This window comes from Syngnathus scovelli, chromosome 2 (assembly GCF_024217435.2).
Source record: "Syngnathus scovelli strain Florida chromosome 2, RoL_Ssco_1.2, whole genome shotgun sequence".
NCBI classification, from domain to species: domain Eukaryota; kingdom Metazoa; phylum Chordata; class Actinopteri; order Syngnathiformes; family Syngnathidae; genus Syngnathus; species Syngnathus scovelli.
The window spans coordinates 10,287,202-10,300,246 of NC_090848.1; the positions used below are offsets into that span (position 1 = coordinate 10,287,202).

General features: G+C 42.4%; 2 protein-coding genes across 6 annotated transcripts; one reads left to right on the forward strand and one right to left on the reverse strand.

Annotated features, from left to right (window-relative positions):
• Positions 1-679: 679 nt before the first annotated feature.
• On the reverse strand, positions 680-6,533 carry ftcd (formimidoyltransferase cyclodeaminase). Its single transcript, XM_049752888.1, has 15 exons — positions 6,361-6,533; positions 4,463-4,573; positions 3,787-3,970; positions 3,268-3,396; positions 3,119-3,207; positions 2,706-2,885; positions 2,468-2,605; positions 2,232-2,363; positions 2,090-2,151; positions 1,869-1,995; positions 1,631-1,795; positions 1,483-1,526; positions 1,268-1,406; positions 1,088-1,183; positions 680-879 (listed from the first exon to the last, which is right to left on the reverse strand). Exons 2-15 carry the CDS (start codon positions 4,517-4,519, stop codon positions 796-798), a joined length of 1,626 nt encoding a protein of 541 aa, XP_049608845.1. The 5' UTR covers positions 4,520-4,573; positions 6,361-6,533; the 3' UTR covers positions 680-795.
• On the forward strand, positions 5,653-13,041 carry LOC125988085 (sentrin-specific protease 7). Of its 5 annotated transcripts, none has more exons than XM_049752881.2 (21): positions 5,653-5,965; positions 6,302-6,394; positions 6,483-6,526; positions 6,613-6,774; positions 7,869-7,960; positions 8,034-8,170; positions 8,262-8,472; positions 8,548-8,729; positions 9,028-9,061; positions 9,135-9,335; positions 9,724-9,947; positions 10,035-10,099; positions 10,182-10,298; positions 10,371-10,490; positions 10,576-10,668; positions 10,753-10,820; positions 10,932-10,972; positions 11,344-11,387; positions 11,506-11,574; positions 11,933-12,083; positions 12,819-13,041. In XM_049752881.2, exons 2-21 carry the CDS (start codon positions 6,392-6,394, stop codon positions 12,954-12,956), a joined length of 2,196 nt encoding a protein of 731 aa, XP_049608838.1. In that variant the 5' UTR covers positions 5,653-5,965; positions 6,302-6,391; the 3' UTR covers positions 12,957-13,041. The 5 variants fall into 5 exon arrangements, with proteins under 5 accessions (XP_049608838.1, XP_049608839.1, XP_049608840.1 ...); XM_049752882.2 differs by having other exon boundaries at positions 5,653-5,961; XM_049752883.2 differs by having other exon boundaries at positions 5,653-5,864.
• Positions 13,042-13,045: the final 4 nt, after the last annotated feature.

The window sequence follows — 13,045 nt, forward strand, 5'->3', positions numbered from 1 at the left end:
CTGGTTGATGGTACAATGGCTGTGTCAGAGATTTTTAAATGCTATGGAGGCTTATGATCTTTTTGAAAAGGAACCAAAAAAGTGCTGTCAGCAAAGTGTCCAGAGTCATTTTTCTCTATTAATTTACCTTTGAAAACAATTCCGATGACTCTTATGAGCTGATATTGGGCTTAGCGGCTAGCTGCTAGCCCATATTGCTGTCAATGTAAGGTACAGATGATGGATGGATGGATGGATGGATGGATGGATGGATGGATGGATGGATGGATGGATGGATGGATGGATGGATGGATGGATGGATGGATGGATGGACGGATGGAATATTAGATGTTTTGTTGTGTTCTTAATTAGTGACTGAGCATTTTTCAAAAAAAAGGGGGGGGGTCACCGGATTTTGACTTTTTTTCTCAGGATTCTGCCTTTAAAGTGAGAATTCTTACTTTAAAGTCAGAGCTCTGAGAAAAAAAAAAAGTCTGAATCCTGTCACCCCACCTTTTTTTTTAATCCTCTTCCGTTGCATGTGGACCATTTATTTTCCACTTCTTTTAAAGGTCATGTGTCCATTTGACTATTTTTTGCCTTTAATGGCACCATTAGCCATCCCGGTGCCCTTGAACATACCTGATAAACAGACGCATATTGGAATGGAATCCAAGTAATGGTTCTTTAGAAAAAGTGACCCGAAGTAAAAACTTTTTAATTACTTGTGGTCAAACATTTCAGCCATCATCTGCAGTGACAAGGTTTCATTGGATTTGCTCAACACAATTTGTCAGAAGAACTAGGCTACCAGGCTCATGCTCGCTTGTCGGCAGCTTCAAGGATGGTGAAGGCAAAATTTTTTGCCTCCTCTAATAATGCTGACACTCTGGACTGAGTCTGCAAAACAGGATAGGACATCAGGTGACTGGGAGATAAACTCACATACATCAACATATTTAGTAGCGTTTATGAATTAAGTGTTAGATACAGCAACAGGTTGAATTTTCTTGATTTTTAATTTAGTTTTTTTCCCACCCAGATGCACGTGTGACACTATGGTGAAAAGGTCTCTGGCGGCTCATTCCATTGGCATGTGCAAACTTACCTCCATCTTGAAATTGTCATCAGTAATGTCTTGAAGGTTGATGATGACGTTGTAGTAAGCCCCGAAAACTGCCGTCTCCAGCGCTTTTACTGCAACCTGGAAGCCACACAGTCAAAGGTGCTTCCAGCTCAAACATTTCATGATAGCACAAGACCAATTTCTTCTCTGCCTATTCCCCACCTGAATATCTGATTTGCAGCTGATGTTCCCGTACAAGACGAGTTCTTTAAGTGATGGCCAGAGGGTGCTAACCTTCTCAGCCAGCGCCAACGGAACACTCACTGCTTGCTTCAGGCCCTCCTGCAAGGCCACCTCTCGCCTGTCAAGACAAGAAACATCATCTAGGTAAATGAAATGTCTCCATGCGGCTGCAAGGCGAACTTAAGTATTTCTACCTTTTTACTTCCTCCTTAGAATTTTTGGGCATCTTGAGCGCTGCCTAGAGTCAAAACAGAGTTGAAGCACAAAACCAGAGATGTTCTGAAAGATCACTGGATTGTAAAAAAATACGAATAATGAGAAATCCAACACAGAAAGAGAGACCATGTAGTAGCTGTTGAAGGCAGATGAGTCACTGTCAACCATGTCCAGCAGCTCATTCATAGCGTGATGAAACGGAGGTATCAGTCTTCTCATCACACCGTCCACAGCTTCAAACTGCCTCTTTCCGTATGTCATTTGGCCCACCATGGCGGCGAGCGCCGCTCCCTGCAGCGTTCAAACTGTCATCCGAGGAAAAGATTTAGCGAGGTGACCATTTTTTGGTCGTGTGCAAAATTACCAGAGCAGCCACGGCGGCGGAGACTGAGCCTCCGCCAGGAGCAGCCGTCCGAGCGCCAACGCTGCGAACAAACTGCTGCAGGGAAAGAGACGCCAGGCGGCCTTGGTCCTGCGACGTCACCATGTACCTGTCGGTGGCGAGAAGGAATGAAGTACAAATACCAAGTGAGGCACTTTGGAGTCCAGCATGATGAACTTCGCATCGGTGGTTATGAAACTCACTCAATTATCCGCTCCTTTGCTTTGAACGGACCCAGTGAGTCGAGGCCCAGCTTGCTGATCACCTGATCACAAAAGCAAGGATTTAAAGGTTAGAAACCCGAGGAGCCGTGTGACGCAACTCTTGAGGTCAAGCTTTCCTCACCAGTCGCACTTTATGCTCTTCTTCAACGATGAAGAGTTTGTCCCTAGCAATGTAGAAGTCTGCAGCATCCAGGAGAGCTTTGAGAGGAATCAAACCAACAATCTGGGAGCCCACGATGGGCAGCTTTAGATCCTGAGGGCGAATGATCATTGTCAGTGGAAGATACCTGAACCTGAATATAAACGTCGTGTTAACTCCCAGCAGTTCTGAACGCAACGTAATGTGGAACGTCTGACCTCTGCATCCTTGCAGATCTCCTCATAAACACAGTGGAGAGGCGTTAGCTCAAAATCCAGGATGTTGGTGGACACCTGAGCGATATTGGACTCATCCAAGTACCAGCCAATGGCTTGAACCTTTTTCAGCAACCCTGGCTGGGATGTAGTCAAACGCACGCATATCTCGTCACTGGGAGTTCATGAGAAAATGACATGGTCGTCACTAAGGGAGTATCATGAAGTTCCAGAATTGCACCTGGTCTTTTCCTCTGCCCTGCTCTCTTATGTCCAGTGCGATGCGATGCGCCTGCTCCTTGGTGCCAATCACGTTTACATTGTAGGCGATGAGGAACTTCCGTGCGCCTGTCACCGTGGCACCCCATGATGCCACAAAGGTGGCGGGTCCAAAGTCTGGAGCCCACTCCTTCTGCTTCAGCTTGACGGCAGAAACATAGTTGTTTTCAGCACAATTAGAAAGGAATAAGAAATGATGTGACAAATTTTCTACTTGTATCAGAGTTGTATCAGGCATATTTATGATTTTACATGATAAAATTCTTACTGCATAGCATCAGAAAATGTCATTAAATAGGGTGAAGCCCTGTTAGTCACAGAAAATGGCTGAATCAAACGGCAAACATCCACAAATAATTGCTTTCAAGGTCATACCTTGTCTGCTAAAGCTTCATACTCGCCGGCTCTCACAGACGGAAGAGTCCTCCGTGCCTCGCTTCGCGCTGCTTCGCCGTAAAGAAACACTGAGAAAACAACATTGTTTAGACTCAGTATTTATGTTGGCTTTTGTTTTCAGAACAAACCTGGCACATGCAACATGTCCGCCAGTTTCTGTCCAAAGATGTTGGCGCAGCGGACGCAGTCTTCCATACTGACGTTCTGGACAGGAATGAAAGGACAGACGTCCAGCGCTCCCATTCGAGGGTGTTCACCTGGACGGACGCGTACGTGTCAAGTAATGCATGCACTCATTCTCGAACAATTAGATTCCTGAAACTCACTCCTCTCTCCGGTATTTATCAAAATTAATCTTTTGCCTCCAGTTAATTCAAAATGTAGTCATGAAAACTAAACAGATGTCATCGCATTATTCCAATTTGAGCATTAATTTGGAAGTTGGACTTCAGGCTGTTCAAACTTGGAGGCTCACAATTTAATGTGACTAGGCCTTCTTCATGAGGGCACACTGACGTTTTGACAATTGGGGACAAACTCTCAATCACTTTAACTCACTTTTATACACTAGACTGGCTTTTATGTGATGTAATTAACTAGTGCTAATGCCTGGAGATGATGTCCAGTCAGTCACATTGTGGATTCACCTGAGTGGCGAGTCATGTCAATGAGATTGAAAGCCTGACGGGCAGCATTGAGCGCCCCTTCCACAACAGCTTCAGGAGAGCCCACAAACGTGTAGACGGTCCGGTTGGTGGAGACGCCGGGGTCAACATCCAGCAGGGTACATCCGGGTGTGCTGCTAATGGCCGCTGAGATGGCGTCAATGACCTGAAAGTTGACAAGGGTGAGAAAATCCATTTCTCTCATCCATTTTTTTATATCTCTCAAAGCTTTTCAAACTTTTGTGGATTTATGGAGGCCTTACGGGAGAGTACTGCTTTCAAGGACCTCATCAAAAACGTCAATCAAACATAACTACTCCTGTGTACCCTAAAATATCATGGGATTCGAAAAAATTTCTTTGTTTGAAAAAACATAAGATAATGAAAAAGTTTTTTTTTTTAAAGAAACAATAGTAATGCTCTGATAATATCAAGGAAAAAATATTTTTTTAGAAAAAAAATACATTTAAATTGTGTGAAAAGTTGTAAACTATTTAAGTTCACCAAGAGAGTCATATTTTAATGAGCACATTTTGAAAAGATATACGCCTTTTTTTTTTTAACTTTTTATTCTAGAGAAGTAGCATTCATTCCTTCCCGGAGAAGAAACAACAAACGAGACATCAGACAATTCTACAACAACTAAAAAAGAACTGACCTCTTGATTTTTGCCTTCTGAGAAGTTGGGGACACATTCAACCAGCGCAGCTGCCATAATGCCTTTACACTAACCTCCGTCAAGAACTAGCCGGATTCATCTGTTTGCTCCCTGAAACGCATATAAACACACAATTTCAGCTGAATCATTAACAGCAGGTCATCGCAAATGTTGTGTACACAGCCAGAAAGCTAGCACCCCTGCAAGGTAGTAGATGCACTGCAACCAGACAGTGCTAAATGTTTAATCAATTGGTAGAATGTCTGATCAAAGTTCATTCAGCTCCTTGCAATATGTAACTCCAGTTTGAAAAACATCATTTCATGTGCAAGTCAGTGATTAAAAAGATGCCAAACATTGCCACTTTTCGGAGGGAACCAAGTAGCAAAGCTCAAACCGGCATGCTCTCATGTTTACATCTGACAGACTGGAATCTTTAAGAGAAACATGATTTTGGCTGAGGTCAAAAGTCACATTATCCCTTTTGGTTCAACATAAACTAGAAGCCTTTGAAATGAGAAGACAACAGTCTTTTTATCCTGTGTGTGTTTTTTGTTAAAACTGATGATAACTGTTGTGTGTGCGTATATGTGACACAACAGTTACTTTCGATCTGTTTACATTTGAGCCGCCATAGGAAAACAGGAGATGAATGTTCTGTCCATGTTACGCCCAGGGTCAGAAAACATGCATGTTTGTTTGTTTTCAAACTTTACAGCTCTCGTGACACTAAAAGGAAGGTTAATATGATTTCCCCATATTCACACCTATGGACAATTTAGAGCAGGGGTGCTCATGAAATAGATCATCAAGTACACGTAACCCACAAAGGGAGTGTTGGTAGCTCTGATGGCATTAACTCAATCCAAGCCAGCCCTCCCAATATGCTTTTAGGAAATTATGCAAAGTACACAAACATATTACGTATACATACTATAAATAGTTCATATTGTAAAAATAAGAGTTCATTGTATTGTAAAAAAAATAAATGAATACTAATAATAAAACTTTTTTTTCCTTCTTTATTTATTTATTTATTTATTTATTTATTTATTTATTTATTTATTTATTTATTTATTTATTTAATTAATTATTTATTTATAACAGTGTTGAACCTAACACATCAAAATATATGACTAATAGAATTTTGGAAAAATACGTTTCAACGTCAGTGACGGAGTGAATCTACGTAAATTACGCACGTTGTCTACGTAATCTAGTGCAGCAGCTGAATTTTTGGACGCCTTCAAAATGCTCCTTAACATTTTTTGGGGAAGATTTATAACCTTTCATGAGGGACGATGACAAAAGTGTTAGTACATCATTGGACTTTTTTTGGACTATTTTGGAAACGTCGAACGCGAACAACTTTTGCGTGGGGTAGGGGGCCAGCTTCACGCAGGTGAGCCGTGGCGGGCTAAATAGCTGACGGCTAACTATTTTTGATAGCTATAGCTAGCGAGCGACCAGCAGCAGACATGACCGAGTCCGGGAAAACAGTAGGTAAAGTCAAGCACGAAAGCCGTCTCCTTCCCCTCTGCAAAACGCTTCTAGACTATTAGTCTGGGATGAATTTCGTGCAGTCATTCAGCTGCTTTTGTGGTCAACATTTTGGTGTATTCTAACGAAGAATGCGGATGCCCACATATTTTACTATACTAATCTAATCCGTGCAATTATTATGAGTAGTTTTGCCCTTTGTTTTGTTTTACAATTATTTTGTCAAACGTTAAAACCACACCTCGCTAATACGGACATGAAAATATTGATTAAAGAGCGTATGTGCATTATGTTGAACTTGCTATTATAATATTTGTCACACAATGACGTTTTCTTTAGAATCCCCAACAAGACGTCAGTAGAAACCTCTGACTCCATCCACCAACGGTTACACTCACCGCAGAGCCCCGCGTCCAACTTCATGGAATCATGGTGAGCTATTATTAATGCTTTTGAAGGCATTCGTCGTGAGCTCCGGAGAGGTTGTGTAATTTTTTTTTTTTTTATTCAACTCGATCAGAAACCTGGACGCGGGTGGAGTCATGGCAGCCTCTATCGTCAAAGGTTAGGAAAGCGCCTCCTGCCGGTATCGCAATAAATGATAATCGGGCGATTTTTATTTGAGTATCTTTTGTTTGTGTTTATGACAGCGCCCATGGAAAGCTGTCTTTTAAAGACACTGTCAGAAAGCTGATGGGATTGGAAAGCCTGCCCAGCGAAACATCCTTGACCACTCGCACAGCAGCAGGGGGCAGTTACAGCCAGTCGCCGGCGTCAACAGAAGCTCCATGTCCTTCAGTTAATTTGCACAGGTGAGTTTGCTTGTTTAAGCAAAACATTGTGACGGTTCTCTGAGCTTTCTAATATTAGCCTGAGTCATCTGTGGATATTACAGGAGTTGTTGATGCTTGTGTATGTTTGCTTAAAGCTCACTTAATTGTTGGAGGTCTCATAATTGCCTGAGTTGTTATCAGAGATGGCGCTACACTGGGGCTAAAATGAGCTATCGCCATGGCAGAAATCTGTGTAGTCCCAGAAAAGACCCCCATGGCCTGTATTTTATTTGATGTAGTAATACCTCAACATCTGAAATTATTTTTTTCCGGGACCTTGTTTATATGTTACATTTTCTGTGAATTGAAAAAAAAAAATTCCCATAAGAATACAAGTAAAACCAATGTTCTAGCACCAAAATAGTAGTACAATGAAAGGTCACACGTATGTTGGATTTTTGTTCAAATGGTAAGACGCAAATGTGTTCGAATTACACTTATGTTGGGCAGTTTGTATATTTAGGCAATCGGGTGCCGAGGTATTACTGTATGAGAAATTGCGTATATTTATAAATTAATTTTTCAGGCATCCTTTTTATCGATCAAGCTGATCGATTTAAGTCATTTATTTTTCAGGGTAAATTTGTGTGACTACTTTGAAATCATAGTTTGTGGTGGTATATTTACATTTTCAACTACTGTATTTTCCGCACCATAAGGCGCACTTAAAAGCCTTTAATTTTTTAAAAATCCAAAGGTGTGCCTTTTATTAAGGTGCGCCTTTTGTGTGGACCGAATTCCAAAATCTGTAAATGTTGTTGTGTGGCTGCCGCCACATGCGGGAACACAATATTCAGACGTAATATGTAGACCCGAAGAACCAATCGGAGGACATTACGTTTTACGTAAAATGGGTTGATCGGGGCGGTAAACCATTCAGAACTCTAATGCGTACTGTGATTTATATCCAGTGGAACGTTAAATATATTCTTAGTTCCTTTTGTATTTTGATGCACATGAGCTGCTTGGCCAATGTTGCACATGGAGACGAATACTATTTTAGTAACCTTCTAACCAAAGTCAATTCAGTAATGAATTTTCACTAAGCTGCTATTGTCCATTTTGTCCACCAGATGGCGCCCAAAGCGCGCCTCAGACAGATATCCACAGCGTGTCTTGGCCTCAGAGTGTCTTGCTCCGCAGAAGAGTGAAAATATAAGCGAGAGTATGCTTGTCGGTTCTTGCAATAATCCAATTGAAAGTTTTCCGAGTTTCAAATGCAAATGTTTTCTTAACAGGATTTTGTTCACCGCCTAAACGCATATCTTTGGAGGCGCATGACTCCCTGGCTGAGCTGAGAAGATTTCCACATGATGGGAGGTTGAGTTCCTCCTCCCCATGTTACAAAACATTACAGGGAGCTGATATGCAGAAGGTGACGATCACTGAGCATGTAACAGGTTGCTGGGGTAGAGTCTGTCAAGATGCTTCCTAAATGATCGGTCTGTCTTTTGCTTTCTTCTCAGGCTACTTCAGCTACAAATGAAGAGTCTTCCTCACTGGAGACACCACCTCATGCCCATCGAATCGTCAACAGGAGGTTCGGCAGAAGCAAGTCAAATGAGGAGCCGGGGCAGAAAGACAGAGATATTTGGATGGCCTTCAGACAGAAGAAGCAAACAAACAGAGTGGCTGGGCTTCATTCTCGGAGAAAGAAACAGACCCGATCAGAAACAAGTGAGTTGCGAGCAATCTCTGCCACCAACTTCCTCGCTACTACCAATTTGTGTGTCAATGGTTCTGCTCTTTCAGTTGTTTTATCCAGTGAGGACGACGAACCAGATGAAGGTGATGAGAACAAACCGATTGACCAGACAGCTCAAATACCTCACCAGACACCAGGAGTAGACCCACAGCAGCCACCCTTCCTAGAGCTGGAGTTTTTGTCCCTTCACACCGGCTTAATGCGTACTGATGCCAAAGGAAAAATGATGGTGAGATGTAAAAATCATTTCATAAAGTATCCTGTTGGGAAATGACAGGTTGTTTGTCAGGAATAGCAGAAACATTTGTTGGTTGCAGTGGTGGTTGGTGGCAGACAAACCACAGAGAAAAAAAAAATAAGACACAAAAAACTCGTGACCGGATTCTTCTGACCAACCTTTGCCGCAGTCCTCACCGCCTTCAGAATAAAGTCACACTAACCGCTAGGCCAAACCTCTGCGACAAGTGTTGTCCAGTTGAGAATGAGTAAGGTTCTAACTAACCACATATTGGTGTCTTTGTGTCCAGATTACATCGAGTGGAATCATCCTCCCGCTTAAAGGTAGCCAACTTTTCCTCACAATGGCCCACTTGTGTTTTGGAATGTCCGATATGTCTATGCCTCTGTCCAATAGGAGAGGATGAAGGCGAGGTCACTGTGGTTGCATCACAATTGAGAGGCTATGGTTTATGGGATGGCGCTGTAGCTTTGGGTGGGACTCTGCTAGATGATCTCGTCGGGACTGCTCCATTGCTGCTTTTCCTGTGGGTGACGGATGCTCAGGCCAGTGCGCTACACAGGGAGTTGACCATCATCCACAGCACTCGTGCCTCAGGTAAAATCAGGAGGGGGGTCATCAATTAAATGAAACTGAAACCCACACTGGCCACCATGAGACTGTTGAAAGGCATTTCGGGAACCCATAACTTGTCAATTTTTATATAGCCTACCCTTACCTTGAGTTGAGCAGATGACACATGATAGTTTTCTGTCAATTGTACATACATTTATAATTTTTGGTAGAGGTGTGCAGTCATTTGTTTTACATTGAAAGCAAATCTTAAATGGCAGACTGTGTTAAGCTGTCGATGCCAACTGCTTTTAATAATTTAGGGGATATGTCTGCTGTCTCCCATGTGAACAGAGGAAGTTGTTTTTTGGCACTAAAAATCTGTTCCCGTGGCAGAGGTGATGTAATAATAATGACTGTAAATGGTTCTTAGGACCACCGTGCGCCCTTCTTTTACTGGTGATGACAAAGCAGTTTTCTGAGTGCCAGGCGGCACTGCTGGCATCTATGTTGGAGATGACAGAATTCAGGAATGGTCGCTCCTCTTCATCTGTGGGCCTGACCTCCCCCCTGAAGTGGACTGACGGGCTACGACTCATCCAAAATTGTCCCGCGCCTCTGGATGAGCAGCTCCTTCATCTGCTGGGTCAGTCACCGGTAAGACTGGCCTCTTGTCATCTCATTCTCGTCGTCATCGTGGCAGTTGAGGTTCACCTCTCACGTAGGATTGTGTTTGTCTACCAGATGTCCTCTAACCATTTGAGAAGAAGCTCCAGAAATCAGACCTCTGCTCTGCAGTTGGCAAGCAGGTATGACTGTTGAAACTTTACCTGTGTCTGGTTAAGAACCATACTTTGAAGCATTTCATGACTGACATTATTTGCCGGACAGGTTGATTCAGTATCCGCCGGCTCCCTCCAAAGGCCGGATCACAGTGACAAAGGAGGATTTGGCTTGTCTGGAAAGTGGCCAGTTCCTCAATGATGTCATCATAGACTTCTACCTCAAGTGAGTTAATAGGAAATATCAATTATAGGTAAGGAGTATCACCCGCCTCCACTCGCTTGTGTCTTCACTCAGATTCCTCCTCGTGGAGGGTGGGGCCCGCGCCATGGCTGAACGAAGTCACATTTTCAGCAGCTTTTTTTTCAAACACCTAAGCAGACGACAAAACTCCAGCGATGGTTCTGCTGCGGTCTTGTAAGAAAAGCATATCTTATGTTTGATTAGGAAATGAAAATGTAACCACAAATACATGTAGATGGTGTGATGACTTTGTTTTCAGAGATCAGTATATACGGCACCGGAGGGTGAAGACGTGGACTCGCCATGTTGACATTTTCAGCAAAGACTTCCTGTTTGTACCCATCAATGAGGAGTGAGTAAAGTTAGCAAGAAGTCCCCAAAACTTTTATTCCAACCCTTTTTTTCCTGCTCACATCTCACTGGATTTTTGCTGCAGAGCTCACTGGTACCTAGCGGTGATTTGTTTCCCGGGTCAGGATGGCAGCCGTTATGAGCATCGTACAAGTAAGCTCATTTACAAGCGCACCTTTTAATTGACTGGTAACAGTCTTCAATGACTGCTTGCGTGACATGTTAATATGGAGTGGCACTTTAACGTGTGATCTCTTGTCTTAGGTGGAACCAGGAGCCACAGTTTGAGATCAGAGCAACCGCCGGTAAATATCACAAACAAATGAACAAAGGTGGAAGAATTTATGTTCTTGCAATCCAATCTTACTATAAAGCCTCAAGAAATTCTCCTTCGAGTGGGACATACTGTATTATGACTCCATTAGTTTTGAATTCAAAGTAAATTATTCAGTGTATCAATGTTTTGGAGTTTTACATTAGAATCAGGCTTGACAACAGTCAAATAAATAAAACATTTTAGCATGAAGAAGCCATCATCCAATTTACTGTAGTCTTAACTTGTTGACGTGACATTGTCGGTATTAATCATATCTCTGCAGAAATCGATTGTTAACTTCCCTGCCTTTTAGTGTTTAGCATTTGAGCAAAGATTAAAATTGAATGTTTTTTTTCTTAGGCATGTACAGAGCAAGGATGCACGAGGAAGATTACGTTGACGCAGTGAGTGTTGTGCCAAACTGGTGAATAAGCTCCATGTTGCAGTCTTTGGTTTTGACCGTGTTTCTTGTAACCCCCCCCCCCCCCCCCCCCCCCCCCACACACACACACACACACACAGGCCTTGCATCCTGGTCATGGACTCTCTGAATGTGGGGCAGCATGAAAACGCTTGCAAGCTTCTACGAGAGTGAGCGTTTATATTAACCAGCCACATTTACTGTGTACCCGGGAAATATTCAAAGGTGTTCCGAGTGCTTCACTTTTTCAACGCTATGTTACAGCATTGGTCTCAGGATTACAAGTCCACCTATATATATACAAGGGGATTTGTTTTATGTATAAACCTTTTCATGTTGCCATTATAAAAAAAAAAAGAATGAATTTCATTTTAGAATAAGCCAAGTAGGGAAAAGTGAAGTGCTCTGAACACTGGATAACTGCAGTCAATGGGAGAAGACATAAATACGTTTCTGTAAGCCACTTGTCAATCTTGAGCAGTGGTTACTTTACAAAGGTCACCTGAGCATTAACAACGGTGTGTGCAGCTACCTGCAGGTGGAGTGGGAAGAGCGTAAGGGGCTGCGTCGCGTCTTCACCGCCGACAGCATGCACAGCTACAGGTGCAGTGTTCCGCAGCAGGACAACACCAGTGACTGTGGTTTGTACCTGCTGCAGTATGTGGAGAGCTTCTTTCAGGTAAATAGATGCCATATGAACACACCTCAAACATGCCATAACATTTGGTTTTGTTTTTGGAATCTGACCATGTGGCTGATGTACTCAAACTCCGTACTTAGGTAGAAGTACTAATACTCGTTTAAAAATGATGATAATAATAATAATCCAAGTACTGATCCAATTTAAGGAATGAAATAAAAGTTAAAAACAGACTTAAAATGGAGGTTGTCTTTCAGAAAAAAATTACTCTCACATTACGCTCTCACAGGGAAGAAAAATAAACGTTATATGGTACTGTAGGTTAAGCACTTGCTAGCACTGGCTCAACGTTTGTGCCAATCACAGGTTAAGTTTGGGAACTAAGTAACAAGAAATGCTAGTGTAGTTCATGCAAACTGAAAAAAAATACTGTTTTTAATTTTTTAATTTTAGATTAGCCGAAATACTTTGGAATATGAGAAGCTTTTAAACTAGGGTCAAGAAAACGCCTTCATCAATTAGATCAATCTGAATCAGTCGCTGATTCCTTTAATGCGCCCTGATTCATGATCCTCCATGTTGCTGTCCCTGGTTATCAATCAGTCAAGATCTCTACCACACGACTTTTCTCCAAGAGGGGGTAAAAGTAAAGTCATTTTGATGACCTGTTGCTAAAACGTCCAACTGCTGGTGCGCCAGCAGTTTATTAATTGTTTTAATGAAACAAATACAAGCCCGTGACACATTCATCAATCGGTATCTTTGGCTCCCCAGAACCCTGTGGTGCACTTTGACCCACCTGTGGCTTTGGGCCGCTGGTTTCCGAGACGACTGGTGCGACAGAAACGCGAGGCAATCCGGCATTTGATTATGAGCCTTCACGAGAGTCAGTCACAACCTGAAAAGATTTGAAGATTGTACAGTATTTTTGTTTGATATGTATTTATAATTTTGTTCAGAGATACACAATAAAACACTATCCAATTATTATTTTGAATCGT

Excerpts from the sequence above, each read along its gene's own strand:
- LOC125988085 (XM_049752881.2), top strand. Across the intron at positions 8,473-8,547 it reads ACAGACCCGATCAGAAACAA|TTGTTTTATCCAGTGAGGAC; the intron begins GTGAGTTGCGAG and ends CTGCTCTTTCAG. Across the intron at positions 12,084-12,818 it reads ATGTGGAGAGCTTCTTTCAG|AACCCTGTGGTGCACTTTGA; the intron begins GTAAATAGATGC and ends TTGGCTCCCCAG.
- ftcd (XM_049752888.1), bottom strand. The coding sequence starts at position 4,519 with ATGGCAGCTGCGCTGGTTGAATGTGTCCCCAACTTCTCAGAAGGCAAA. Across the intron at positions 2,606-2,705 it reads AGGGCAGAGGAAAAGACCAG|CCAGGGTTGCTGAAAAAGGT; the intron begins GTGCAATTCTGG and ends ACTACATCCCAG. Across the intron at positions 1,996-2,089 it reads GCAAAGGAGCGGATAATTGA|GTACATGGTGACGTCGCAGG; the intron begins GTGAGTTTCATA and ends CGCCACCGACAG.